Consider the following 27,055-nt stretch of genomic DNA (forward strand, 5'->3'; position numbering starts at 1 on the left):
GATAAAATCTAATATAAATTTTCGGCCATGTGGATTTGGATCAGAGTAGAGTGTGATAAATCCTGCACATCTTTAGACCCAGATGATTTTTTTTTTGAAGCACGTGGCTGCACTATTATGCCCTGTGCAAGCAAAAAGCCCTGCCATCATCCCTATCAGGAATCTGTTCTAATTTTTATTACTGAGAGGATAAACCCTGTTCCAGATAATTTGGAAATTTCAGGGGAATTGTGATAGAGCTGATGGTGCAGCCAGCCTAAGTTGAGAAAAGAGCCAACCTGTAATAGCCTCCGTGCCTGTCCTGATTAAATGTTGCCGTAGATGAAAGGCTTGCCATCACCGCAATAAATTAACCAATCACACAAATCCCAAGTTGGTACTAATCCTTCCTTGATACTCTGATCCTCTGATCAGCTCAAGGAGGTAAAGAAACTGACTGGTGACATACAGAGTTCTAACCCTGGGTTTCACATAAACTAGGAGCTAATGATCTCTCCCTGACTGTTTCACAGCAGAACTCTGGTGTAAGCAAAAGTAAAAAAAAATCTCAAAAAGAATGAAAGAAAGATTGCCATTTCTATGCAGGTTCTGTTATCAGCCACCTGAATATTTAACAAAACTGGAAATACATTTGAACAATTTTTTATTTTGTAAAAATATATAAAACTTATCATGAACTGCAGGCTTCTGATGATGTAAAATTAAACCAATTGCTCTAATCACTTCTGCATTTCCAAATAGCCCCCAAAAAGGAAAAGAAAAATGCAAGCTGAGCAGCAAAAGTGAGCTACCTGTCACTGTGAGAATGAACTAAAAAATGATTCAATAGTCCCCGTGCAGCTTGCTTCTCCATTATCACTTTTTAATTACCTAGCTTTTCAAAGACATCCTTATGTTGGCAGAAAACATACTGCACACATTTTGGCAAGACTTATCATCCTCCTCTCCTCCCTCCTCCCCCCCCCCCCCCCCCCCCACCCAAGATGTAAGTCTGGGCCAGATAAGGAGAAGAAAGATTGCAGAGATTGATTTTTAATTTTCTACCAAAACCTCATGTGGAGAATGATGTACTCTACAGGTACCTTTAAAATTAAATCAAAGCATTTAAAATACATATAAAGCAGCAAAGATCGTACAAATGGTTGGAAAAAAAAATCTTTGAAAGTGGCAACCTCCATTTTAGCTGAACTGTGTCTGCACAGTTTCACTGTCACCCATTATCTTTCTAATTCCAATGTTTCCGTAGCTACAACAGAATAAGGAACCCACGAGTAGAATTTGGATCAAATTGACTTTTCCAAGTCATGGAGTAATGGCATGGATCAGATTTAGGATTTTCAGGGCCCACACATCATCCCCTGGGCTCCAGGCCTTTACATCCTAGGCTGTATTTTTATAAATATCCTGCCACTTACATGTTTTTTTAGCTGGCTGGCTCGACCAGCAAATGCAGAAAATTCAGAGACTTTGAAGCCCCTTCATCCATCTGTCTCATACTATTTTCCTTATGGCTGGTTTAAGCTACTGTATGAAATGCACTTGTTCCAAAGCAAAATCCCTTTCTTTTTTCAGGAGCAAAAAAAAAGGATCATTACTCAAGATATTTAACAAATTTTGTACTTAACTGGTCTAGTAGCCAGTTCTGGGCTTCAAGGATGCTTTATTTAAAAGTGAAACAAAATGTTTTCTCTGTCAGCGGGCTGTGGCTTCCACAACGATAACAACAAAACTGTACAAGTTAGACATCGGCACTAAAAATCAAACTAATTCCTCAGGAAATGTTTGTAACATGTGCAAATTAGGCCCTGATTCACCTGTCTCAAACCCTCTTTCATCTCCCACCCCTCATTTACAGTACATACAAAGAAGAGTGTTCAACAGGGTGCTCCATGCTTCACTCTTAGAACAGCAGAGAGGAGTGAAGGGGACCAGAATGCTACAGAAGAACAATAGAATATTCCAAGTGATCAAAATGCAAAACCTTGTGACTGCCAAAAGAGCAGTGTTATTGGCGGTTTGCAAAATTATATAAAGTACATTGGACTGCTTATTATCTGAAACAAAAGACAGAGGATCTATCAGCTCCAACAAACAAGATTACAAGAAAGCGGCAAAGAGGCGCAAGGGGGATGGGGGGGCGCGAAGCAGGTTTGATTTGGAAAATTGGCTGGTTTGAATCATGTGTTAAATAGGTGCTGTACTATTCTCTCAAACTGACTGTATGGTCACTCTCTAAGACTCTCCTTTCATTTGTTTATAATCCTGGATACGAGGCTGCCATTCTCACAGGATTCCCGCTGGTGACTTCAATTCAGATTGAAAATGTGGAACTAGCCATTAAACAGTGCATTAAGTGAACCAGTGAGAACCTGGCCATCATCAACCAGAGAACAGGGCTGAACCAACTCCTACAAGAATTCTGAAGGCCAATTCACAATAAATGACTGTGATAGTCATGCCCAATGAGTCCTAAGAGTTGCATTCTAGTCTCCTCATGTCTATAAGACAACCTTATTTATCTGAGGTTTGAGATAACTGTGATAGATTATACAGATTGTCAATGTCATCTTATATAGAGGGAGGGTGTTTTATTTGGGTTATATTAAAATTCTTTATCCGGTCTTGCCTTCCCCGATCTACAGGCTTTTAAAACCCAAGCCTAGTGTCGCCCAGCTGCTACTTTTTAATTACCTCATCTTTCCTCCTGCTCCTTTCAACCTTGATGATGCCCTATACTGTAGGTCTTGGCTCTTCATGTGGGTCTCTCTTCTCGTAAGCAGAGATTTTTAAAAGCTCAACATAACTAAACTTGTAAAATGGAAATGGGGGTACCAAACACAGAATAAATTGTCAGATGTATGTGCATCTGTTCACGTCAATTTGTAGCATCGGCTATGCAATCTGTTTGATGGAAAAGATCACTGTGATGTTTGCCATAAATGGAACATTACGTGGAGAGAATTTTGATATTGTACATTCCTAGTCTGATAATTAAAATCACTGTTGGAGACATTAGGTGGGAAGGACTATTATCGGCCTCTCCCAATATCACTTTATCACTAGCCACTTGGAGAGGCACAAGAAAGCATTTAGTTTGGAAGAGTAAAGCGCATACATTTTTCCTACACAAACACAGTGATAAAGCTGAGCTTTTGCTCTGTGTCTGTGCCATCTATTAATTTGCATGCCATAAAAAAAACACATTTCCTTTGGCAGTAAATCAAGCAATTTCATGATTGGAACACATTTTACATTGCCTAAAACAGTACTTGCACCATGGATGAAGGGAAAACCTGAACTAAGACTCAAATGTCAAGCATAAATGGCAATATGGTGATACCAAAACGGTCAAGAGATAGTTCTGATGAATGGTCATCGACCTGAAACGTTAACTCTGTTTCTCTCTCCACAGATGCTGCTTGACCTGCTGAGTGTTTCCGGCATTTTCTGTTTTTATTTCAGAGATGGTTTAGATCGGTTTGAGTCAAAACACTAAAGTTCATCTGAACCTGACTGCGAATTGAACCAGCTGGCCAAAATATTAAGCAAATGTCATCGCAAAAAGGTGCAATTGCATACATATGCACAGGAATTTGTCACAGTATTTATTGAAAATTCAATATGCTCACAGCAGGAACATACTCTGGTTGTTTTTGTGGATCAAGAATGTGCAGTTTAATGAATACCTTGATTAATAAATAATGGAAGAGTTGAGCAATGTCAGCGCATAATGTTGACTTGAAGGCATCAGGCAATAACAACAATCATTTGCAATCATAAAAAACTTTTTATTGTATTAAAATGTTCCAAGACAGAGGTGAAAACAGAAGGTGAGCAGCAACAGGAGAAGAATTGGGAAGGTGCAAGATCAAAAATATACGTTATGTGGAGGTTTTTGAAGGTAGGGAAAATAGTAGTAAAGAGAAGGAGTTCACGGAGAGTGTTCCAGAATGTGAAGCCAATATGGCTAAAGGTTTTCTGACTGACTGTGCAACAGAGAGAAGGAGTATGCAAAAGAAGTCAGAATTGGAAGAGCAGACCATTGCTACGTGAGCAGAAGGATGTTGCAGATGTAAGAGAGGGTAAGGCTGTGAAGGGACTTGTAAAAGAGGTTGAGGATTTTGCATTTAATGTAGCGTGGAGGGGAAACCAATGGAGGTTGCCAGGGCGAAGGGTCATAACACGGCAAACCTCAGTGCGGGATAGAGTGCGGGTGCCACAGTTTTGGAAAAATTATAGTTATGTAGGACAGAATTTGGGAGGTCAATGAGGAGACTTTGAGCGGGAGGTGACAAAGGCATAGATAAGGGGTTGAGCGATGGTGGGGATGACATAAGGGTAGAAGCATGTGATGTTGTGGTCGTGGAAACAGGTGGTCTATGCAATAGGGTTTGATCTCAGCGCAGGCTCAAACAGGACATGTTGTGTTTGCACTGAGCAGACACTGGCATTTATGGTCAATATGACTTTATTTACCCAAGAAAATGACAAGAAGTTCATCTCTTCCCATACCTCGGTCAATGCAATTATTTAAAGTAATGGGAGCAAACGTGGCTTCTTAATTTTCATTCCATACCTATGGAAAACATAAATCTCCTGCTCAGTGGCTTCTCTAACAGACCAGCCAAGATCAGGAACCTGAGGGATCAGATTCCGACTGTCGACAACTTTACTGTAAAAGATGTCATTAGTACAAAATGGGAAATCCCTTTTGTTTTCACACTGACTTTTCCACTAAAAGTGTCAATGGGAAGAATTTCATCCCCTTGGTGTGTTTGAAGCATAACCACAAATTCTCTTCCACTCACTGTTGCATACATTGCTGTATACTTAATTTATAGTACATTTGTACATTTGCAGTTTAAATATCTTTGAAGTAATTTTCAAGGAGCATTTAAAAAAAAAGCAGTCTTGGGAAATGGCAAGGCTGGCATTTATTACTCATCTCTAGTTGCCCTCAGAAAGTGGTGGTAGGCCGCCTTCTTGAATCACTGCAGTCCGTGTGCTGAAGGTACTCCGAGACTGCTGTTAAGTAGAGTTCCAGGATGTTGACCCATCGGCGATATATGTCCAAGGCAGGATGGTATGTGACTTGGAGAGGAATATGGAAATGGTGGTGTTCTCATGCACCTTCTGCATTTGATCTTCTAGGTGGTGACGGGCGCAGGTTTGGAAGGTGCTGCTGAAGAAGCCTTGGAGAGTGCATCGGAACACCACTATCTCCAAGTTGGTTCCAAGTCACACACCTGGCCTGGACATATATTGCCATTCCTTCATCATCGCTGGGTCAAAATCCTGGAACTTCCTGCTTAACAGCATAATGGGAGCACCTTCACTATACGGAATGCAGTGCACCCTGTAGATAGTACACACTGTAGCCACAGAACGTCAGTGGTGGAAGGGATGGACGTTTAGACTAGTGGATGAGGTACTGATCAAGCGGACTGTTTTGACCTGGATTGTGTCGAGTTTCTTGAGTGTTGTTCCAGTTGCATTCATCCAAGCAAGTGGAGAGTATTCCATCACACTCCTGACTTGTGCTTTGTAGATGGTGGAAAGGCTTTGGGGAGTCAGGAGGGGAGTCACTCACCACAGAATATCCAACCTTTGACCTGCTCTACTAGCCATGGCATTTATGTGGCTGATCCAGTTGAGTTCCAGGTCAATGGTGACCCCCAGGATGTTGATGGTGGGGGACTCAGTGGTGGTACGCCATTGAATGTCAGGGGGAAGTGGTTAGGCTCTCTCTTGTTGGAGATGGTCATTGCCTGGTAATTGGCCAGGTTGGATTTGTCCTGCCTTTTGTGGAAAGGACATACCTGGGAAATTTTCCACAATGTCAGGTAAATGCTGGTGTTGTAGCTGTACTGGAACAGCTTGGCTAGAGGCACGTCTAGATCTGGAGCACAGGTCTCCAGCACTACAGCCAGGGTGTTGTCAGGGCCAGTCACTTTTGCTGCGTCCCGTGCACTCAGCCGTTTCTTGATGTCATGTGGAGTGAATCGAATTTGCTGAAGACTGGCATCTGTGATGGTGGGGACACAGGAGGAGGCCAAGAAGGATCACCCACTTGGAACTTCTGACTTAAGATGGTTGCAAACTTGTCATTTGTACACACATGCTGGGCTCCGTCATTGTTGGGAATGGGGATGTTCATGGAAACTCCTCATCTCATTGGTGCTTAATTGTCCACCCCCATTCAAGACTGGATGTGGCAGAGCTGCAGAGCTTTGACCTGATCCGTTGCCTGTGGGATCGCTTACGGCTTATGTGGCTTACAATGGCAATTTTAGACTAGTACTCTAACTTAGGTGTGTTTACATGGTAGATATGTGGATTACATTGATAGTTTTAGATTAGTGTGACTCAGTACCTATTTTATAGTGAGCTGCCAGTGTGAGCAAAGCATGGAATAATACTGTTAATATTTAATAATATAAATACATTCACATACACACACATATACAGAAACTGATAGCTACAAGAATGAATGCTTAAAATAAGGAAGGGCCATGCACTTCACATGGGGAAAGTTCCACCCATAGGGGACCATCAATCACCCCAAGGAATAGTTTCATAGCTGAAATGTTCATCATTTTCTGGCATTGGAATACTTTGTACTTGGCCCCCAAAATATCTGGGAGTTATTTACAGGCTGTGAAAAAATTACAGCATTACAGACGCAACGTAGTACAACGCAAAGTAGTTGCACATAATTTTCATCGTTAAACATTGACTGTCATATTTCTGAGCGGACCAGTGACCCCTTTCTGCACATTGACCAGAACTATTGCTGAGCAGACTGCAAGAGGTTTAAATTTTTAACTATCAAAAGCACCATTTAAAACATTTCTCTGATGAATGGAAACAAACAACCCTGGTGTAGCAACATGAGTCTGCATGAGCTGTCGTGGCCACCCCTACGAACCCATGGCTCGCTCACGGACCAAAACTTGCAGCAGTGCTTTATGTCCGACCCCTTCTCAAACCCTGGGATTGAAACAACTCTTGCACACTTCTTGTGATTCAGCTATGACTTGTACAAACTGAACATCTGTGAGCAGCCTAACAAAACAGCTTCTTCAATACACTGAGCTGGGGCGTTTTTCAGTACTACAACTCAAACTGTGCTAAAGGCTGACACAAGGTTACTGTCTCATTTAATCAATCATACATGCTTCATCTTATCGGTCTTATCATGGCTGAAAATGGCAAGAAATGAGGAAGAGTGAATGTTTTTTGTTCCCAATTAGTTTAGCAGAAGAGGTCTGATATTTCAGTATGTTTGGAGTTGATAGTCTCATATACTTCACTATATGTGAAGGACCACCAGGATTGATTTACTTCTGCTTAGACATACTCCAGACTACTTTCCCTAATACCTTATCAGGGTTTTTATCAACTTTAGACCTGATAAGGGACACTAACACTTGCCAAATCTGCATTTTTTCTAAATACTTTAATTTTCTGTTGTTCATCCATCAAAGCTGTAATCGGCTATGATCTGACAGAGTTTTGTCTTGTGCGGTACAGAAAAAGAGATTCTGGGAATGAAGGGTTTTCAACTCTGATAGTTTATCAACTTGCAGATTGTGTGAGGTTCTTTTCTCGGTGACGTCATTTTTTTATCCTGCCTATGCTCTCTTTCCTTCCTAAAACTGTGGATTCGACCCGCAGACACTCTCTCGCTGCAGCCATTTTGAATCCTCTTTTTCTTATCAGGCTAACACAGGCCTGCATCATCTTTTCCTCCTCCTGACAGGGGCTACAACAATGGGCTCCGATACCGTTGCTCAACATTTGCTTCAGAAAACCCTGCCACAGGCACAGATTAACAAGAAAATAGACGGCTGCATGCAAAACAAAACATTTTTCAGAATGTCTCAGTTTGATTAATGGAGTAATGACAAGGGCCACTTTAATTTTAGTGCAGGATTTTCTACTCCACTTATCATGTGGGACTATCAATGAATAATTTGGATTATTTACTACAAGCTGCCACAGTTTACAGTTTTTGCTGTCTGCTATCAAATTTAAACTATTCAAGTTCTTTACTTACAGTACAAAAAAGGCAATGGTAGTTCTGTTGTTACATTTTTTGATATGTGTTGCACCCTGAGCCCAAGTGGAATTTAATCAATGTAGCATTTACTTATTTTTAAGTTCCTTTTTCCTGTTCTCATTGTTCCCCTCCTGTGGACACTATCCAACATGCTTTTCTCAATGAGTTGAAATCAAGACTCATTTCCACAACTTTCCAGTGTACCTGTAGAAATGGCCTAGTGCTCGCTGTCTTATGCCTCTTAGCCCTGTTGCCTTCGTGACTCAGTCTTAGTAACTAGCAGAGTTGTTTTCAAATTAAAATCCAAGCTTGTTGTCACCTATTCATCACTTCCTGAATTACCTTTTCTTCTCTCTTAGCTGGTAACCTCATGGGCCTAGGCCCTTCACCCAGGTTTCTCAACGAAAACAAATCCAGATTGCCACCTCTAACTTACTCCAATTATGGGAAGGGAGAAGATGCAAACAAGTTTGGCTTTATCCTTACAACAGTTGGAAGATGAGAGAGATAGAGAGAAACAGAGAGGGAGAGGGAGAGAACGAGGAGCTGATTTGACCTCTTCTTTTCCCTCCTGCCATGGGAGAAAATATCTGAGCAAAATTTCTATCTCTCTATTCAACCCTACACCTTACCACTCTAGTTTACTGTTACTGACTGCTAACTGTTACTTTCTAGGTGATAATCACCTTATTTCACAACCATGAAATGACGACTCTGTCATGTGGCAAATGAAATTATTTCATATCATAATATCATAGTAGGTACAGCATAGGAGGAGGCCATTTGGCCCATCCTGCCTGTGCCGGATCTTTGAAAGAGCTATCCAATTAGTCCCATTCCCCTGTTCTTTCCCCATAGTCCTGTAAATGTTTTCCCTTCAAGTATTTATCCAATTCCCTTTTGAAAGTTACTATTGAGTCTGCTTCCACCACCCTTTCAGGCAGTGCATTCCAGATCACATCAACTCGCTGTGTAAAGATATGTTTCCTCATGTTGCCTCTGGTTCTTTTGCCGATGATCTTAAATCTCTGTCCTCTGGTTACCGATCTTTCTGCCACAGGAAACAGTTTCTCCTTATTTACTCTATTAAAACCATTCATGATTTTGAATACCTCTATCAAATCTCCCATTAACCTTCTCTGTTCTAAGGAGAACAACCCCAGCTTCTCCAGTCTCTCTACATAACTGAAGTCCCTTGCCCCTGGTGCCATTCTAGTAAATCTCTTCTGCACCCTCTCTAAGGCCTTGACAACCTTCCTAAAGTATGGTGCCCAGAATTGAACACAATACTCCAGCTGCGGCCAAACCAGTGTTTTATAAAAGTTTATCATAACTTCCTTGCTTTTGTACTCTATGGGCATGATTTTAGCATGGAACTGGGAAATGAGCGGTTGGGTAGATTTTCGAGTGGGAAACCCGGAGGCAAATTGAGTGCGTCGCAATCTGCGATTGCAATTCAATTAAAGGTATGTATTTGTGCTTTCGGGTTTCCCATGCGGTAGGCATCCAGATTGACAGGCTGGCTGCCCGTCGGGAGGGAAAGGAGCCGCAAATCGGTCAGGGGGGAGGGAGGGAGAGAGTTATCTTGGACAATAAATCATTTTTAAATGATTCAAAAGAAAAACAGAAAAGTTAAAATCGACTATATCAATTAGAAACAACAAGCTTAAACAGCAAAATTAAAGAAAAAACATGAGAAAAAAAAAGACTGGGGAAGTGAATGTGTAATATAAAATATATTGTAAGTATTTTAGTAGTTTATTGTTATATTACAGTAATTATATTATTCCTAATATCTGAGCAGCTTTAACACTAATATTAAAGCTTGTTTCACTGTCGCTATGTGTGATCTGAAATCTGAAAAAAACGGTTAGCTCAGGAGCCTGAAGTTCCAGAGCTTTTGGCCCAATACCTGTGGGGGCAACCCCAGTGAATCGATCTTTATTGGAAATACTACAAATGTTAAAAACTGGTGGCTGGGATTAAAAGTAATTCAGGGATAAATTATAAATTGTGGAATCATTTTTGAGAAGGAAAGGAGAAAGTACAGGTAATGAAAGGATGCTGGGATTGGAGTAATGTTTTACTGTAAGAGAGACACAGTGGGAGAGAGTGGAGGGAGAGGTAGAAAAACTGCAGAAATAGAGAGGAGAGAAGAAAAATAAGTAAAGGGAGACTGTGAAGAGAAGTGTGAGGCAGGTTATTGTGTAGAATTTTAAAAAGTAGCAGCAAAGAGGAGAAGCAGCAGAGGAGCAAAGAGAGGAATGGAAAAGGATGAGGCACTGGAAATCGGAGGGGTGGGGGGAGGACAACATCAGATGAGCCTTGGAGAAGATCTGGGGGGGGGGGTGGGGGAACCACCATCAGGGGGGCGTCCAGCATCAGAGGGGAGTCCATCATCGAGAGGGTTCCAGCACTGGAAGGGCGGGCCCAGCATCGGAGTGGGGTCCACCATCAGGGGACGGGGGGGGGGGGGGGGGGGGGGTGGTGGTCGACCGACCGCGGGGGTGCTGTCAGACAGGTGAGCTTGTTGGGCCTGGATGAAGCACTCCTGCTCCTCTGGGCCCACAAGCAGTGCAATAAATGCACTCACCTCATGGACCCGGCCCTTCCCGCCTGTTTTCACCTGACGTGAATCAGAAGCGATGAGAAACCCGTATAGGTTAGGTAAAATTAATTTTACATTTGTAATACACAAAAAGTTAAGTGCCTGAACTATTGCAATGGGGTACATTGTCCCTTTAAGTATTGGTCCGCCAGCTTTAAGTGCAGGCGGGGCTTCCGAGTGTCTGTTGCGCACGTGCATCATAATGCGCTTGGGTCAAACCCCGGAAGTGGGTACGTTAGAGCCGGGGTGCGGTCCCGCTCCAAAAACAAACTATTTTTACTGCCTGCCCGCCCCCAACCCACCCGTTCTTGGTGTTTAAAATTCCCCCCATGCCTCTATTAATAAAGCCCAGGATCCCTTATGATTTTTTAACAGCCTTCTGAACTCGTCCTGCCACCTTCAAAGATTTATGTACTTACACCACCAGGACCCTGCTCCTGCGCACCCTTCAGAACTGTGTGCAGTCTGAAGTCTGGAGTGTGAACACAGTGTGCTGTCTGAACTCGGGTATGTTGGCACTGTGTGCTGTCTGAACTTGGGAGTGTTAGCGCTGTGTGCTGTCTGAACTCGCGATTGTTAGTGCTGTGCCTTGTCTGAAGTCGTGATTGTTAGTGCTGTGCCTTGTCTGAACTTGGGAATGTTAGCGCTGTGCTTTGTCTCAACATGGGGGTGTTAGCGCTGTGCATTGTTTGATCTCAGAAGTGTGAGCACTGTGCATTGTCTGAACTCGGGAATGTTAACGCTGTGCATTTCTGAACTTGGGAATGCTAGTGCTGCGCATTGTCTCAACATGGGACTGTTAGCGCTGTGCATTGTCTGAACTTGGGAGTGTTAGCACTGTGCCTTGTCTGAACTCGCGATTGTTAGTGCTGTGCCTTGTCTGAACTTGGGACTGTTAGCGCTGTGCATTGTCTGATCTCGGGAATGTTAGCGCTGTGCATTGTCTGATCTCGGGAATGTTAGCGCTGCGCATTGTCTCAACATGGGACTGTTAGCACTGTGCATTGTCTGAACTCGGGAGTGTTAGCGCTGCGCATTGTCTGAACTTGGGAATGTTAGCACTGTGCATTGTCTGAACTCGGGAGTGTTAGCGCTGTGCATTGTCTGAACTTGGGAATGTTAGCACTGTGCATTGTCTGAACTCGGGAGTGTTAGCACTGTGCATTGTCTGATCTCGGGAATGTTAGTGCTGCGCATTGTCTCAACATGGGACTGTTAGCACTGTGCATTGTCTGAACTCGGGAGTGTTAGCGCTGCGCATTGTCTGAACTTGGGAATGTTAGCACTGTGCCTTGTCTGAACTCGGGAATGTTAGCGCTGCGCATTGTCTCAACATGGGAGTGTTAGCGCTGTGCTTTGTCTGAACTTGGGAGTGTTAGCACTGTGCCTTGTCTGAACTCGCGATTGTTAGTGCTGTGCCTTGTCTGAACTTGGGAATGTTAGCGCTGTGCTTTGTCTGAACTTGGGAATGTTAGCGCTGCGCATTGTCTGATCTCGGGAGTGTTAGCGCTGTGCATTGTCTGAACTCGGGAGTGTTAGCGATGTGCATTGTCTGAACTCGGGAGTGTTAGCACTGTGCATTGTCTGAACTCGGGAGTGTTAGCACTGTGCATTGTCTGAACTCGGGAGTGTTAGCACTGTGCATTGTCTGAACTCGGGAGTGTTAGCACTGTGCATTGTCTGAACTCGGGAGTGTTAGCACTGTGCATTGTCTGAACTCGGGAGTGTTAGCACTGTGCATTGTCTGAACTTGGGAATGTTAGCACTGTGTATTGTCTGAACTCGGGAGTGTTAGCGATGTGCATTGTCTGAACTCGGGAGTGTTAGCGATGTGCCTTGTCTGAACTTGGGAGTGTTAGCACTGTGCCTTGTCTGAACTCTCGATTGTTAGTGCTGTGCTTTGTCTGAACTTGGGAATGTTAGCGCTGTGCCTTGTCTGAACTCGCGATTGTTAGTGCTGTGCCTTGTCTGAACTTGGGAGTGTTAGCGCTGTGCCTTGTCTGAACTCGCGATTGTTAGCGCTGTGCCTTGTCTGAAGTCGCGATTGTTAGTGCTGTGCCTTGTCTGAAGTCGCGATTGTTAGTGCTGTGCTTTGTCTGAACTTGGGAATGTTAGCGCTGTGCCTTGTCTGAACTCGCGATTGTTAGTGCTGTGCCTTGTCTGAAGTCATGATTGTTAGTGCTGTGCCTTGTCTGAACTTGGGAATGTTAGCGCTGTGCCTTGTCTGAACTCGCGATTGTTAGTGCTGTGCCTTGTCTGAAGTCATGATTGTTAGTGCTGTGCCTTGTCTGAACTTGGGAGTGTTAGCGCTGTGCATTGTCTGAAGTCGCGATTGTTAGTGCTGAGTATTGTCTGAACTCAGGAGTGTTAGCGCTGTGTCTTGTCTGAACTCAGGAGTGTTAGCGATGTGCGTTGTCTGAACTCAGAACTGTTAGCGCTGTGCCTTGTCTGAACTCGGGAGTGTTAGTGCTGTGTGTTGTCTGAACTCAGGACTGTTAGCGCTGTGCCTCGTCTGAAAGTCGGGTGTGTTAGCGCTGTGCAATGTCTGAACTCAGGAATATAAAGAGCTTCAATGTAGTACTGCCTGTCTATAGCCTGACTTCCACTGACTGGATCAAGTTACACATTCCAGGCAGAATGCTGACTGAGTGTGTCCAATTACACCCCCCCACTTCCCTGCGTTGTCTGTACAGTTGTACACTAGTCAACACGTCGTTGCCAGCAAACGCTGCCGTTTGGGACACAATGGTACTCTATGATGTTCTGACGGGAAATGCATTTCTTTGAGGTGGGACTGCTCCTGGGCAGCTCTTCCTTCCCTCCCTTCCAGGTGAGGGAGTACTTTGCAGCTGCAAAGCACAAGCTGACTTCACAGTACTGCAACTTGTCCACTGATGGCAGCTGCACTACTAGGCCAATGAGTTGAACATGTCTAAATATAATATACAAAGGCGATGGCTTAAAGGCCGACACTAAATTGTTCACTTTAAAACATAGAAGTTAAAGACAATGGGTTCAATTTTCAAAGCAAAAAAATGGGTGGGTTGGGGGCGGGGAAGCATTGAAAATTGCCACCGTTTCAGACCCGCCTCCAACCACCCCCCCACCCCATTTTCGGTTTTCACCGGGGCAGGACGAGAGTTGGGTGACCAACCCGCTCTCAGGAGGTGGGTTGGGCCTTAAAACTTTTAATGGAGGCTTCAGGCCTCCATTTTTCTCAAATTCCCGATTTCAACCCCGGGGAGCCGGGATTCCCGGGCCTTCTGTTTTACGCCTCATGAAAGGAGGCGAGAAAGCCCGAGACTACCAGGTGGGTGCCTAGAAAGGTACAGCATGTGGGCCCGGATGAGCAGGAGTGCTTCCCCCAGGCCCAACAAGCCTACCTGCACCGACCCCCCAATGATCGCGGACACCCGACCCCCGATCGCGGATCCCCCCCAATCCTCCCCCCCGACCCCCAACTCTCCCCCTCCCCCAATCCTCCTCCCGACCCTGATCCCCCGACCCAGATCCCGATCCTCCCCCCCACTCTGATCCTCCCAACCAACCCTGATCCTCCCCCCCGCCAACTCCGATCCTCCCACCCTCGACTCCGATCCCCCCCCCCGACTCCAATCCTCCCCCCCCCACTCCGATCCTCCGACCCTCCCCCTCAACAATCGCGGACCCCCTGCGATGACTCCCGATCCCGACATGACTGACCATCCCCCATCACTCATGAACCCCGTGCCAACCTATGCCCACCCATGCCCCTGTGCCCACCCATGCCCCCCCCTAAAGACTTACCTGAACATGTCCTCTCCCTGGCTGCTCTCCCGTCCATCTGACACCAGCCTGTCAATCAGGCCAGTCAGTCGGACGGGAAACCGACAAAAAAAAATAGAAGACGTCTTTACGTCAAAATCGTAAGGACGACCGGGAGACCTGTACTAATGGGTTTCCCGGCCTCAATTTGACACCCACCTCTTCCCGGCTCGGTTTTAAAATTGAGCCCAGTGAGTTTTAACACAATAAAAAACAATCTTGAATTTCTCAGGATGGTAGTGTGCCTACCACCATGCCAGCTACAATCAGAAATCTCAACACAAACAAGGGAGTGAACCTGGAACCTTGCGGGTCTGTGCTGATCAGCACTACACTTCACAGTGCTGATCAGCACAGACCCGCAAGGTTCCAGGTTCACCCCATGGCCATTCAGGAGAGGGACGGAGCCATTCAATTTTCTTTTCATCAACAAATTAACAACTAGTTTATTGATCAGATCAAGGAATGTTGTCGGCAAACATTGACTAATTTTCTAGTCTTAACAATTACTTAACAGTTGGCCTCCACTGTCACATCACTGTGTGGAGAATTGTTTGAATAAGAAATTGGTCATCACAAAATTTATCGCTTTATAATAATTTTATATAAACAGCTCCATATAATAACTAGCAAATATTGCCGATGCATTTGAACATGAATCTCAACAAAAAAACAAATATTAGGGTTTTTATAAACCCTGGCCTAGAGCCATTGTATGAAAATAACTAGATGTGTTAGACTCTACACAACTGAAACAATAACATACCAAAGAGCTGCTGTCAGTCACTCCTATACTGCCGTCAAACGGTCCCCAGGTCGTCCCACCAGGTATTTGTTGTCGACTGCGAATTCTTCGCTCTCCATTTTTCTGGAATATCTCAAGCTCACCTGGAGTAAAAAAAACACATTACTGTTAAAGTGGCAGTAGGACCTTTGGTGAGACTGCTACAGGGTCACCACCGGGCTAGCTTTTCACAGACCCAGCTGGCTTTACAAAATTGTTGCCTGTTGCCAGTTTTAATTGGCAATTCATTGGTTGCATGTTGGAGATTTTAATGCTCCATATTAAAAATGCCACAATATTTGTCAGTTAAAGTTGTCAACCAATGATAATTTCAATATCCAATAGGACTGGTGAAACATCAACGATGTAGCAACTCTACCAATCATTTGCTTCAATAAAGTGTAGGAACTACTTGTTGCTTAGCTTCCTTATTAGGTTTTCAATTTGTCCTTTAGAGTTTTACAAAAACCTTTAGAAAAAACCACTGAAGGTTCAACGTAAACTGAATCTGAGCAGACTCGATTCAGCTCCGTGCTGTACATCAAACGTACAAGTCTGCCCCAATATTCAACACAATTGACCAAACATACTCAGAAAGGCCATAAGGTAAGCATGATGGAACATGAAAAGACATGCAATAAAGAATGCTTATTTATCTTGGGAATTAGCCACATTATCAGGCAGAGATTTGTACAGCAATCATTTTTGGAAAGTCAGGATGACCTCCATGTAAAATAATTAAGACTCAAATTAGTTATTACAGAAGTCATTTTATAATCACTGGAATCTGACTACAAATGAAACCTCCTGTTGTGCTTCCACTTTTGCACTGATGCACTGATGCAAAACGGTTTTAGGTGTTCATCAATTTGAAACAGGGGTGAGACCCCCTCAAAAACACCCTTTTGGGCTTCCCATCGACTGATATGAAGACAGGTTTAAAAAGAGTTCAGATGATCAGTTGGACCACATGGGTACTTTTCAAACCTAGTACCAAGACTTTTTATTATTGTAAGAAAGTGATTGTTGCTGTTGCAGTCTCTAAATATTAAAAAATAGTTGCTGGGAAGAGAGCTCTATCCATGTATGTAAATATGCTGAACAGAGTACAAGTCACGGCCGGGGACAACCAGCAATATAACTCCTGTCTTGCTGATTGCACTTTCCATTCTCCACTGTCAGACCAGAGGGTAGAATTTCTACCAATCTCATGCCATTACTTCAGCGGAAACCCTGGGGAAATGGTGTAAATGGTCATTGTGATCTCCTGGAATTTGTTTTCAATCACCTTAGGGGGTCAGAGAGGAAGTTCCCAGATTTTTTCCCCCTGAATTTGCTTTGGATTTTTTATCTGTTTTTTTACATGAATATAGGTGCGAGGGAACACTGAGGGAAAAAAATTCTCCCCATCTCCCCTCAGGTCTTTTTGCCAATTATGTTAAATCTGTGTCCTCTGGTTATTGACCCTCCTGCCAGTGGAAACAGTTTTTCTTATTTACTCTATCAAAACCCCTCATGATTTTGAACACCTCTATTAAATCGCCTCTTAACCTTCTCTGTTCTAATGAGAACAACCCCAGCTTCTCCAGTCTCTCCACATAACTGAAGTCCTTCATTCATGATATAATTCCGGTAAATCTTCTTTGCAACCTCTCCACAGCCTTAACATCCTTCCTGAAGTGTGGTGCTCAGAATTGGGCACAATATTCCAGGCCTAACCATGACTTCCATGCTTTTGTACTCTATGCCTCTATTTATAAAGCCAAGGACCCCGTTTGTTTTTTTAACAGCTTTATGAACTTGCCCTGCCACCTTCAAAGATTTGTGTCTGTGAAACTGTTCTGTATCTGTATGTGTCTGTTCCTGCACACCCTTTAAGGGTACCATTTAGTTTATATTGCCTCTCCTCATTCTTCCTCACAAAATATAGCATGCCCGATTTTCTGTCTGTTTAAATTGGTGGAAAATTGAGCAGGCTCCTTTCGTGATGTGTGCTTCTTCTCACCAGATTTTCCTGTATTCAATGTGCATAGATGTCCCAGTACACCAGGGTACAGCGATGGGAAAATCTACCCATAGTGTTATCATGGCCATATCACACAGGTTCATCCCACAATACATCATTACTATAGTGCTTCACTAATACTCACTGATGTAGGATTCTGTTAAAACTATTAACACATCTAAAGTGAAATGAGCTTGGACATTGCCAACACACTTCCCAACAGCACAAAACTGCCTGCAATATGGCACAAACTGTAATTGGGCAGTTATAATGGGAGAAACCAAAAGGATAAACTGCAGGGGTAATGGAATTCTTACAATGGTGTTTGTGAGACAGAAGGAGGGAGAAACAAAAAGAGCAAGAAAGTTGCCATGGAGGTTAGGATTGAGGTATTACTTGTTAGGCTAGCATAAGGAGTGCTCCGAACTGCATTTAATCTGTGTTATGATGCACTTGACCTTGAAGTGGTTAATGTCACTATGTGCAAGGGTGAAAAATGTGCCATTCCCCAGTACTATCAGTAGGGATGAGTGCCAGGAAAACAGATACTTTGGTTCGCTAAATGCCCATCCCTTCTTTCCAACCACCAGGGAAACAGATGCCTACAATAACAGAACCCACCACAAAACCCTAAGTGTCGGGCAGGTAACAACACACCCACTCGCACCCATGTCCACACGCATGGACACACACACACACACGCACATGCTCAGACCTGCACATGCACATGCCCATACACACAGGTGTAGACATGTGCACACACATACACGTGCACAGGCATGCATCCATACACGTGCACGAGTATTTATATATACTCAAAGCCTTGCAATTGTGCTTTATAACTGAAAAATGATACTCTTCTGTGGTTTTTACAATAGTAGGATTCTGAAGTTAAAAAATTATAATTATCTTTTGCTACAATTAGTCAACTTAATTTGGCAGCACACTGCTTTTATGCGCCATTATAGTAAGAAATGCAATGTTTGGTTTGTTGGGACCATAGAATGTAAAGAGAGAATTTTGAAAGGCTTAGAGTGAGTTATAAGAAAGTAAACTGATCTTGTGCTTTAGGTAGCATTATGTGAAACCCTGGAGCGCATTGCGACATCACAAATGGAACGATGAGTAAGGTGACCTCATTCTGTTGCTCCATATATGTTCACCCTTTCAGTCACTGGCACCAGTAGCCCATGAAACACAATGGCACACAAATTTTTGTAGTGTCACTAAAAAAACAAATGGCATTTTGCATCAATAGTACTGAAAATTGTCAGCAACTTGTCCCACTGCATCAGGTGCAGTGTCATTATCTTAAAGGTACAGGCCATTCTAATTGCAAATTGGAGCCAGAATCATATTGCACCCCGAACTGTCTCTATTCACTTTGAAATGGAAAATTCAATAAAAGTGCATGTATGTGGACACACACATCTAAACATCCAGATATACATTCACTTATACATACACATTCTCGTAGGTACACACTCAAATACTCACACATTCGCCTACTTATACACATACTCATTCCCACACTTAATATCACCCATTTCATCAGCACATGTTATGTGCCAGCAACAAGTACCTGCAAAGAGGAAAGTTCCAGCATTTAGGAACATAGAACGTAATAGAATGAGGTCACCTCGCTTGATATTCGTATTTTCATTTATTATGTTACAATGCATCCTTATGTTGACAATACCATCCATCATTAAACCCCACAAACTTGTTACTTGTTTCAAATTACCTAAGTGTATTTTCATTTTAGATTTACAAGCAAGTGGAAGTCAGTTGTGAAATAGACCAGCGAATCCTTAGGGAGCGATTTCAGAGTAATGACATGGCCTTTCATATTGTGTAACTGCCATTAATATAAAGGAGAAATAAATGAGATGGCGTTTCTAGGAACTGAAGCACTGTCCTTCCCCCTGTTGAGATTCTGGCCTTACCAGATCCCAAATGACTGTAGTTTCTTAAAAGAATAGTTGAGAAAAGTTTCAAAAATTCACATTGTGCGTCTTAGCCTGTTATTTGCCAGTTCCGAATGTAATTTTTTTTACTGTACCTACTTTTAATAATTAAATCTTTAATCTAAAAATGCATCCTGTATATCAACAACTTGCACCTATAAAGCAGCTGTTCATATAATAACAATTGCAAAGCACTTCACAGCATTGAAACCAACCGGGCACCAATAGAGATAGGCGAAGAGTTAGGAGAGGTAACTCTAGCAAAAAGATAGATTATGAGGAGACCTTCGGAGTAGGGGAGAGAAGTAGCAAGTTGGATGGATTTAGGGAGAATTTTATTATTACAGCCATTAAATCATTCTTGTGCTAATGCTTAAAGCATTACAGCAATTGAAAACAATATGGAAGCACTTATAGCCAAGTCCAACATTCACCTGGTGTGATACTGAGCCAGACAAACAAGAAAGATGCAAGGTTAAGTCACTGGTCTGAGTTAGGTGATCTCAAGCAAGATGACAATAGGGGGCTTACAACTGGAGCATCCTTTAGCTAGGGAGGGACTCCATTCTTGACTGCTCTCCTGTTGCAACGTGTGCATGTATGGATGCCATATGAGAACAGGATTGGGTTCACCGGTAATACATGGGCCAAGAATTTCCTTGGATCTGCTCCCGCTCCTCTGCCATAACTTTGACGGAAGTGTGGCGGAAACCGTTTACACATATAAACAGGGTTTCTGCTGCATTTCTGATGAAGTGATGGCAGTGGAGAGGAAGTAGGGCCAAGGAAATTCCCAGCCCTAGTCAAAAGCCTGTCTCGGCTCATACATAGAGTAGAATTATTCCCAATAGTTAATAGCTCATTTGCATTATGAGTCACTGTGAGCTGAAAGGTAAAGCAGGGAGGTGACCCATCGTCTTCTTTCTAGGGTTGGACAGGAGTTAAGAATGGATAAATACTGTTTATTTTAGGTAAGAGACAAAAGTATGGCACACTTAATGGAAGGAGTTTTGGCCCAATTCAAAACTTGGCACTGAACAAACGTTTGGCCTGCAGATACAGGGTGAGGAACAGTAAGTGAGAGGCTTTTTCTATAATTAGTTCCCTTGTGTAATACAGTAGCTGGTGTAACTATATATATGTGTGCTATCTGAGTGTGTGAATTGTATTGTCTGAGTGTGCACAAGAGTGCAGTAAACCAGCAAGAAGAGAGCAAAGCAGAACAAGAGGTTGTGGAGGGAGTTTGTTCTAAATTAGAAAAAAACACCAAATTATATTTAATCTGACTCACTCTTTAGACTTTTAAACCGTGTACTATTTGTTTAAATTTTTATATATCGTATAGCATAAATTTGTGCAAATTTTGCTCAATGCATTAGTTCCTGGACTGTTTGAGTATCCAGGGCAAACAAACTTTCAGGACGTGTCTCCAGCTACATTCACTCAAGCTTGAGAACACAGGAAGACACTCCATTACATAAGGCAGATGGAGGGGTTTCTAGAGCACACCTTCTAAGAAGAAATCAACCCTTAGGCAGACAGAAAGACAATCCATCAAGGTGGAAGAGGTGTAGGGAGGAAGTGCAGAGATCTCATGAGGCCCTAGCTTGGCAAATAAGTTTTCAATACTGGAAACTTGCTGCAAGGACGACGACTCGGGGAGAGCAGCCCATGAGCAATGCCACAGCACTGATGATAAAATAGCTGCCCAAAGAAGGAGATTGAGCATCAGAACCCAGTGGAGTGTGAGTTTCAATAGTGAGAGGAGTAGTCAATCGCTTCCTTAATTGTAAGTGTGAGTTCCAAATGGTGCTTGCCTCCCAGGTGCCAGGGTAACGAACATAATGAAGTCTCGGTTCATATTGCAATCAACAACATAATGAAGAATAGGATTCAGGTCCTCCAAAAAGAGTTCCAGGAATTAGGAAGTAGATTAAGAAGCAGGACCTCAAAGATAATCATTTCCAGATTACTACCAGTGCCATACGTTAACCAGTACAAGAACAGATCAGGGAGATAAATGTGTGGCTAGCGACATGATTTGGAGGGAAGGGCTCAGATTCCTAGAGTATTGGACCTGTTCTGGGATAGGGGTGAGCTGTACTGATGGGTCAGGCCATACCTGAACAGTGCTGGGACTAATATCATCGGGAGGTTAACCAGAGCTTGGAAGAGTGCTTGTTAATATGATGAGAAGGGTAGGCAGCTTGAAAGGGAAAGTAAGTTCTAGGTAATAAGGAAGTAGAATGGTTGAATGAGGTTAAACAGGGTAAGATATTAAAAAGAAAAATGTAGGAAGGTAATAAAAGTTATATACACACACACACACCCACTGCAAGAAACAAAATTGGGGCTGAAAAATCATAATGTAACAGCAGTAACTGAAATGTGGCTGTAGCTGGGTCAGGACTATAAAACTTTCAGGAAGGGAAGGGAAGGAAGAAAAGGAGACAGGACAATGATATCAATTAGCGACAATATTATAGCACTAGAGAATAAGGATTTAAATAGAGAAATTGTCCAAACAGAATCCCTTTGGTGTGAGCTGAGGAATAGCAAGGAGTGTATCACATTACTAGCAGTGTATTATAAACCATCAAACAGTGGAAAAGAAACTGAGGATAAAATTTATAGAGCCTTAATTGTAGGAGATTTTAATTATCCAAAAATAGACTGGGATAGGAAAAATATTTGTCTTGTACAAAGGGAGGTTTTTTTTGTAATGTGTTCAGGACTGTTTTCTCAATCAAAATGTTGCTACTCTAACAAGAAAGGAAGGACTTCTTGACCTGGTTCTGGGTAATGAAGCAACCTCCATAAGCAACCTAAAAGTAGAGAAACATCTGGGAAGCAGAGAACACAATATAATTGGGTTCAGAGTAAGAATAGAAGACGAAAAAAAAAGTCAAGGACAATGGTATTTGACTGGAAAAAAGCAAATTATAGTAAAAAGGAACTTTGCCTGGAGAAAATGGAAGTAACAATTGCCAAATAGACAAGTAGATCAGCAAAGGGAATTATTTAAAGATGGGATAGAAAGGATACAAATTAAGTATACTCCAGTGAGGAAAAGAAAGGGAATGTATTGAAGGCTGGGGTTCGATGTAGATTAGATAAAATTTGAAACTAAAAAAAGAAATATTTAGCACCTACATGACAGATAATAAAGAAAGACAAGACAAATATAAGCTACAGAATGGGAAATTCAAAAGGCTAAAAGAGAATATTAGAGAAAATTAATAAAAGATATGAAGAGTAATAAGAAGGCTTTCTATGGGCACATTAATAGTAACAGGATAGTCAAGGCATGGGGTAGGCCTAGTAAAGTTTGAAGGAGGCAAGCCTGTAGTGGAAAATGAGTAAATGACAGAATTAGTGAAGTATTTTTCACAGAGGAGGTGGATGTGGAACAATTAGTAAAAGTTTTTATTCAGAAAGATGATACTAAAGATTATTCAAACTTAAGATACGAAATGTGACCTGAGAGTTTACATCTGAGAGACGATAGCAAAGTTATAGCAGAAGTTCTGACTGTAATTTTCCAAAATTCTGTGGAAAGGAAAATTGTGCCTCAGAGAACTAGGGAGGTGGCAAATGTTACTTCCCGCTTCAAAAAGGAGACAGGGATAAGCTGGAAAATTATAGGCCAGTTAGTCTTACTCCAGTTGTTGATAAATGACTAGAGTCTATAATACAAGATGAAATTCTTAAATACTTGGAGAAACATGAGATAACCAGGGTCAGTCAGCAGGGATTTCTAAAAGGCAGGTCATGCTTGACCAACCTTATAGAATTCTGTGAAGAGGTAACAAAGATAGATAAAGGAAATACAATGGCTGTGGTTTATACGGATTTTCAAAATATTTGACAAGGCAACACACTGACTTACGGCAAACATAATGGCACTTGGAATTAAGAGGAACGTGGCAACCGGATACACAGATGATTGGAGGCAAAAAATAATGAATAGGGGTAAAAGGAAGTTTCTTAGACTGGAAGTATGTGGTGAAGGTGATCCATAAGCATCTGTGTTGGAGCTGCACCTATTTACTACATATAGAAATAATCTGGAGTTAGGAATTGAGAACAATATCGAAATTTGCTGATGAAGCTAAACTGAGCGGAATGACAAATTTTGACAAAAAATGTGAAAGGCTGCAGGAGGACATGGAATATGCCAGCAAGATGGGCAGACAGGTGGTAGATGCAGTTCAATATAGAAAATGTAAAGTTTGGGAGCAAGGTTAATTAAATACATTTTAAATGGTAAGATTTTAAATGGAGCCGAGAGACCTTGGTGTGCAGATACACAGTTCAGTAAAGGTGACATAGCAAGTAGATAAGAGCAGAAAAAAAGCAAATGACATTTTTAGTTTTGTATCTAGAGGCACAGAATACAAAAGCAAGGAGGTAATACTAAACTTCTGCATATCCTTAGTTAGACCACGGTTGGATTATTGGGTTCAGTTCTGGGCAGCCTATTATAGTAAGGGTATAAAAGAAATGGAAAAGGTGTATCCCAGATTCACTGAAATATTAACAGGGATGAGATGCTACTGTTATGAGGATAGTTGAGAAGTTAGGACTATGTTCACTAGCGCTGATACAGTTTTAGGGTACGCTGATAGATATGTTTAAGATTATGAAGAGTTATAATCAGGTAAATAGTAATAGATTGGTTACTATCCTGCTGACCAGTGGAAACAAAGGGCACAAATTTAAGGTAAACAAAAAAAGAATTTATGGGGAAGATAGAAAAAAAATCTTTGTACTGAGTGGTTAGAATGTGAAATTCTCTGCCACAAACCATTATTGCAGCAGAGTCCATCCATTATTTTAAAAGGTATTAGATTGTTGCTTGAAAAATAGGAATATTAAAAGGCATGGGGAGCGAGCAGGAGAGTGGGATTAAACTAGGTGACTCAAGTGGAGAAAAACACCGGCACAGACTTGATGGGCATGTTTTCTATACTGTAACATTCATTTTGGTGAGGAAGCAGAGGGGAACAGCACAGATGGAATCATACCCTGTCATGAGGAACCTTCAGGCCATGAAGGTTAAGAGTGAGAAAGAAAGAAGAAATTATATATTTCCAGGGGCAGTTTGATTTCACTTTGTGGGTTAGTGGGGTATTTCTGCCAGGCAAGTTCTCTGCAATTTTCACAATGCAGTAACATCAAAGAATGCAAGTGTACATGTTTGAAGTGGTTCAAAATCTACATTACAGGCAAGAATCTTAGGCTTTCAATACTATAGGTTTAAATCCGTGTTCCGATGCAAGAATTTATGATTTCTAAACTAGAATTTGTTGACAGCAAAAGTTCTCAAATTTTACAATTATGAAAATGGTTTTAATAAATTTTGGTATAAATTAATATATTTTTTCCACATTTGAAAAGAGATTAATGAACCACTGTTTATTTTGTTGCAATATATACTTTTTTGCATCAGCATTATGGAGACAATAGATTGAAACAATCCTATTTGCATTTTAAACTGAAATTCAAACATATAGATATCTGAGGCAGCTTATAATGTCCCTTCTAATTTGCCCAATAAAGCTGATAGAAAGGATGCTGACTCTTTATTAAAAAAGAAAAACAGTTTCCAAATTATGTGGGCTCTTGTGCGCAGTAAGCACGGTGCAGAGCAAACCTTTTCTACTCTAAAACCTCTACCTTATTTATGAATCCTGATTTGACTGCATATTCTAATTCGTGGGGCTAACCAATGCCACGGTGACATTTTAAAATAGGACATCTAGTTCCTAGCCTGTCAAAAACAGTACCAACAAAAGAAAATATTACAGTCTGTTGGCAAAAGGTACAGGTACTACATTTTGAACTGACAACCATTACAGATCTTCATCACATATAGTCATGCTCTCCATCAGTCTATCTCAGTTTCAAACATGGTACTTATATCTCCGCCAACAAACATTATTTTCTTTTGTGATACCCTATTTAACTCTATCAAGCTCAAAGTTCTCCCATGCAGGTAAGTTTTAATTGAAAATCATGAATCTGCCTGAAACTTCTGTCTGGGAACTGGGCAAATAACTTACATTCTGCTCAGTATGTAGGATAGCGATGCATTGTTTTCCTGTTTCTATGTGATTTAGAAGTAAGGGATAAATTTGTGAGACTCTGCTGCCATTGTGGAGCCTCATTAGATGGAAGCACAGGACGGAAATAGTGCTGTAACACTCCAGGGCAGATTTTACCACTGGATGAGGATACAGGATTGTACACAGTAATAATACTCTGATTCCCCAGAAGTGAAGTATCAGAGGGCTGCGGGAAACTGTGGAATGGCTGTCCAGCTTGAGTCAACACCTTCATAAAAGGAGAGGAGTAAAGGGAAGAAAACTGGAAAAAAGTCACCACAATCAGCCTGACAAGTGGAGTATTATAAACTGTACTTCATAAATGGCTATGACATGCTGGCCCAGATTCTCCTCTTGGCAGTGAATGTACAGCATGAGCAGTAGGTTACCACTGAGGTAATCCGTGAACTGCTGCTGAGAGCAATATCTAGGCCAGTCTTTTTTAACAAAGCACATTCAATATTATTTTAATAATTAATTAAATTATTTCATCCACTTAAAAAAACTACAATGGCGGTGGTATGCTAACACTCCCTCTTATGTGACATGAGCCATTTATCCATTTCGTTTTTAGAAGCATAATTTTCCAAATCAACAGCAAAGTGAAAGATCATTTCTGCTCCAAGTTTTCAGCCACAAAGAGCTTCAATCCTGTCTTTAAAAAAAATAACTTGCACTGAAAAAGAACTCAGACCTTATCCGAGCCAGGAATGAGCAATGGTTTTTTTTGGCCTGAGCGATCGAACTAACCTAATTAAGATTGGCATGGATTTACATCGAGTTACATCGATTCTACAGCACAGAAACAGGCCATTCGGCCCAACTGGTCTATGCCGGTGTTTATGCTCCACACGAGCCTCCTCCTTCCCTACATCATCTAACCCTATCAACATATCCTTCTATTCCTTTCTCCCTTGTGTGCTTATCTAGCTTCCCCTTAAATGCATCTATGCTATTTGCCTCAACTATTCCTTGTGGTAGCGTGTTTCACATTCTTATCACCCTTTGGATGAAGAAGTTTCTCCTAAATTTCCTATTGGGTTTATTCATGACTATTTTATATTTATGGCCTCTAGTTTTGGACTCCCCCACAAGTGGAAAAATTTTCTCTACGACTACCCTATCAAACCTTTTCATTATCTTAAAGACATCTATCAGGTCACCTCTCAGCCTTCTCTTTTCTAGAGAAAAGAGCCCCAGCCTTTTCATTCTTTCCTAATAAGTATATCCTCTCAGTTCTGGTATCATCCTTGTGAATCTTTTTTGCACCTTCTCCAGTGCCTCTATATCCTTTTTATGCTATGGAGACCAGAACTGTGCCCAGTACTCCAAGTGTGGTCTAACCAAGGATCTATAAAAGTTTAACATAACTTCCCTGCTTTTCAATTCTATTCCACGAGAAATGAACCCCAGTGCTTGATTTGCCTTTTTTATGGCCTTATTAACCTGCGTCGCTACTTTTTGTGATTTGTGTATCTGTACCCCCAGATCCCTTTGCTCCTCCACCCCATTTAGACTCTTATTATCCAAGCAATACGTGGCCTCCTTATTCTTCCTTCCAAAATGCACCATCTAACACTTATCTATATTGAAATTCATTTGCCAATTACATGCCCATTCTGCAAGTTTATTCATTTGTTCTTGCATTTTGATGCATTCTTCCTTTGTATTAACTACACTCCCCAATTTGGTGTCATCTGCAAATTTTGAAATTGTAC

General features: G+C 41.9%; 1 protein-coding gene across 1 annotated transcript in view; it reads right to left on the minus strand.

Moving 5' to 3' along the window:
- The window catches only part of zfpm2a (zinc finger protein, FOG family member 2a), a 505,220-nt gene that overhangs the window by 209,222 nt on the left and 268,943 nt on the right, over positions 1-27,055 (minus strand). The window contains exon 4 of the mRNA XM_067981518.1: positions 15,241-15,362. Coding sequence (XP_067837619.1) covers positions 15,241-15,362 — 122 coding nt within the window. The remainder of the gene's footprint in view (positions 1-15,240; positions 15,363-27,055) is intronic.

The sequence above is a fragment of the Heptranchias perlo genome, chromosome 3 (assembly GCF_035084215.1).
Source record: "Heptranchias perlo isolate sHepPer1 chromosome 3, sHepPer1.hap1, whole genome shotgun sequence".
NCBI lineage: Eukaryota > Metazoa > Chordata > Chondrichthyes > Hexanchiformes > Hexanchidae > Heptranchias > Heptranchias perlo.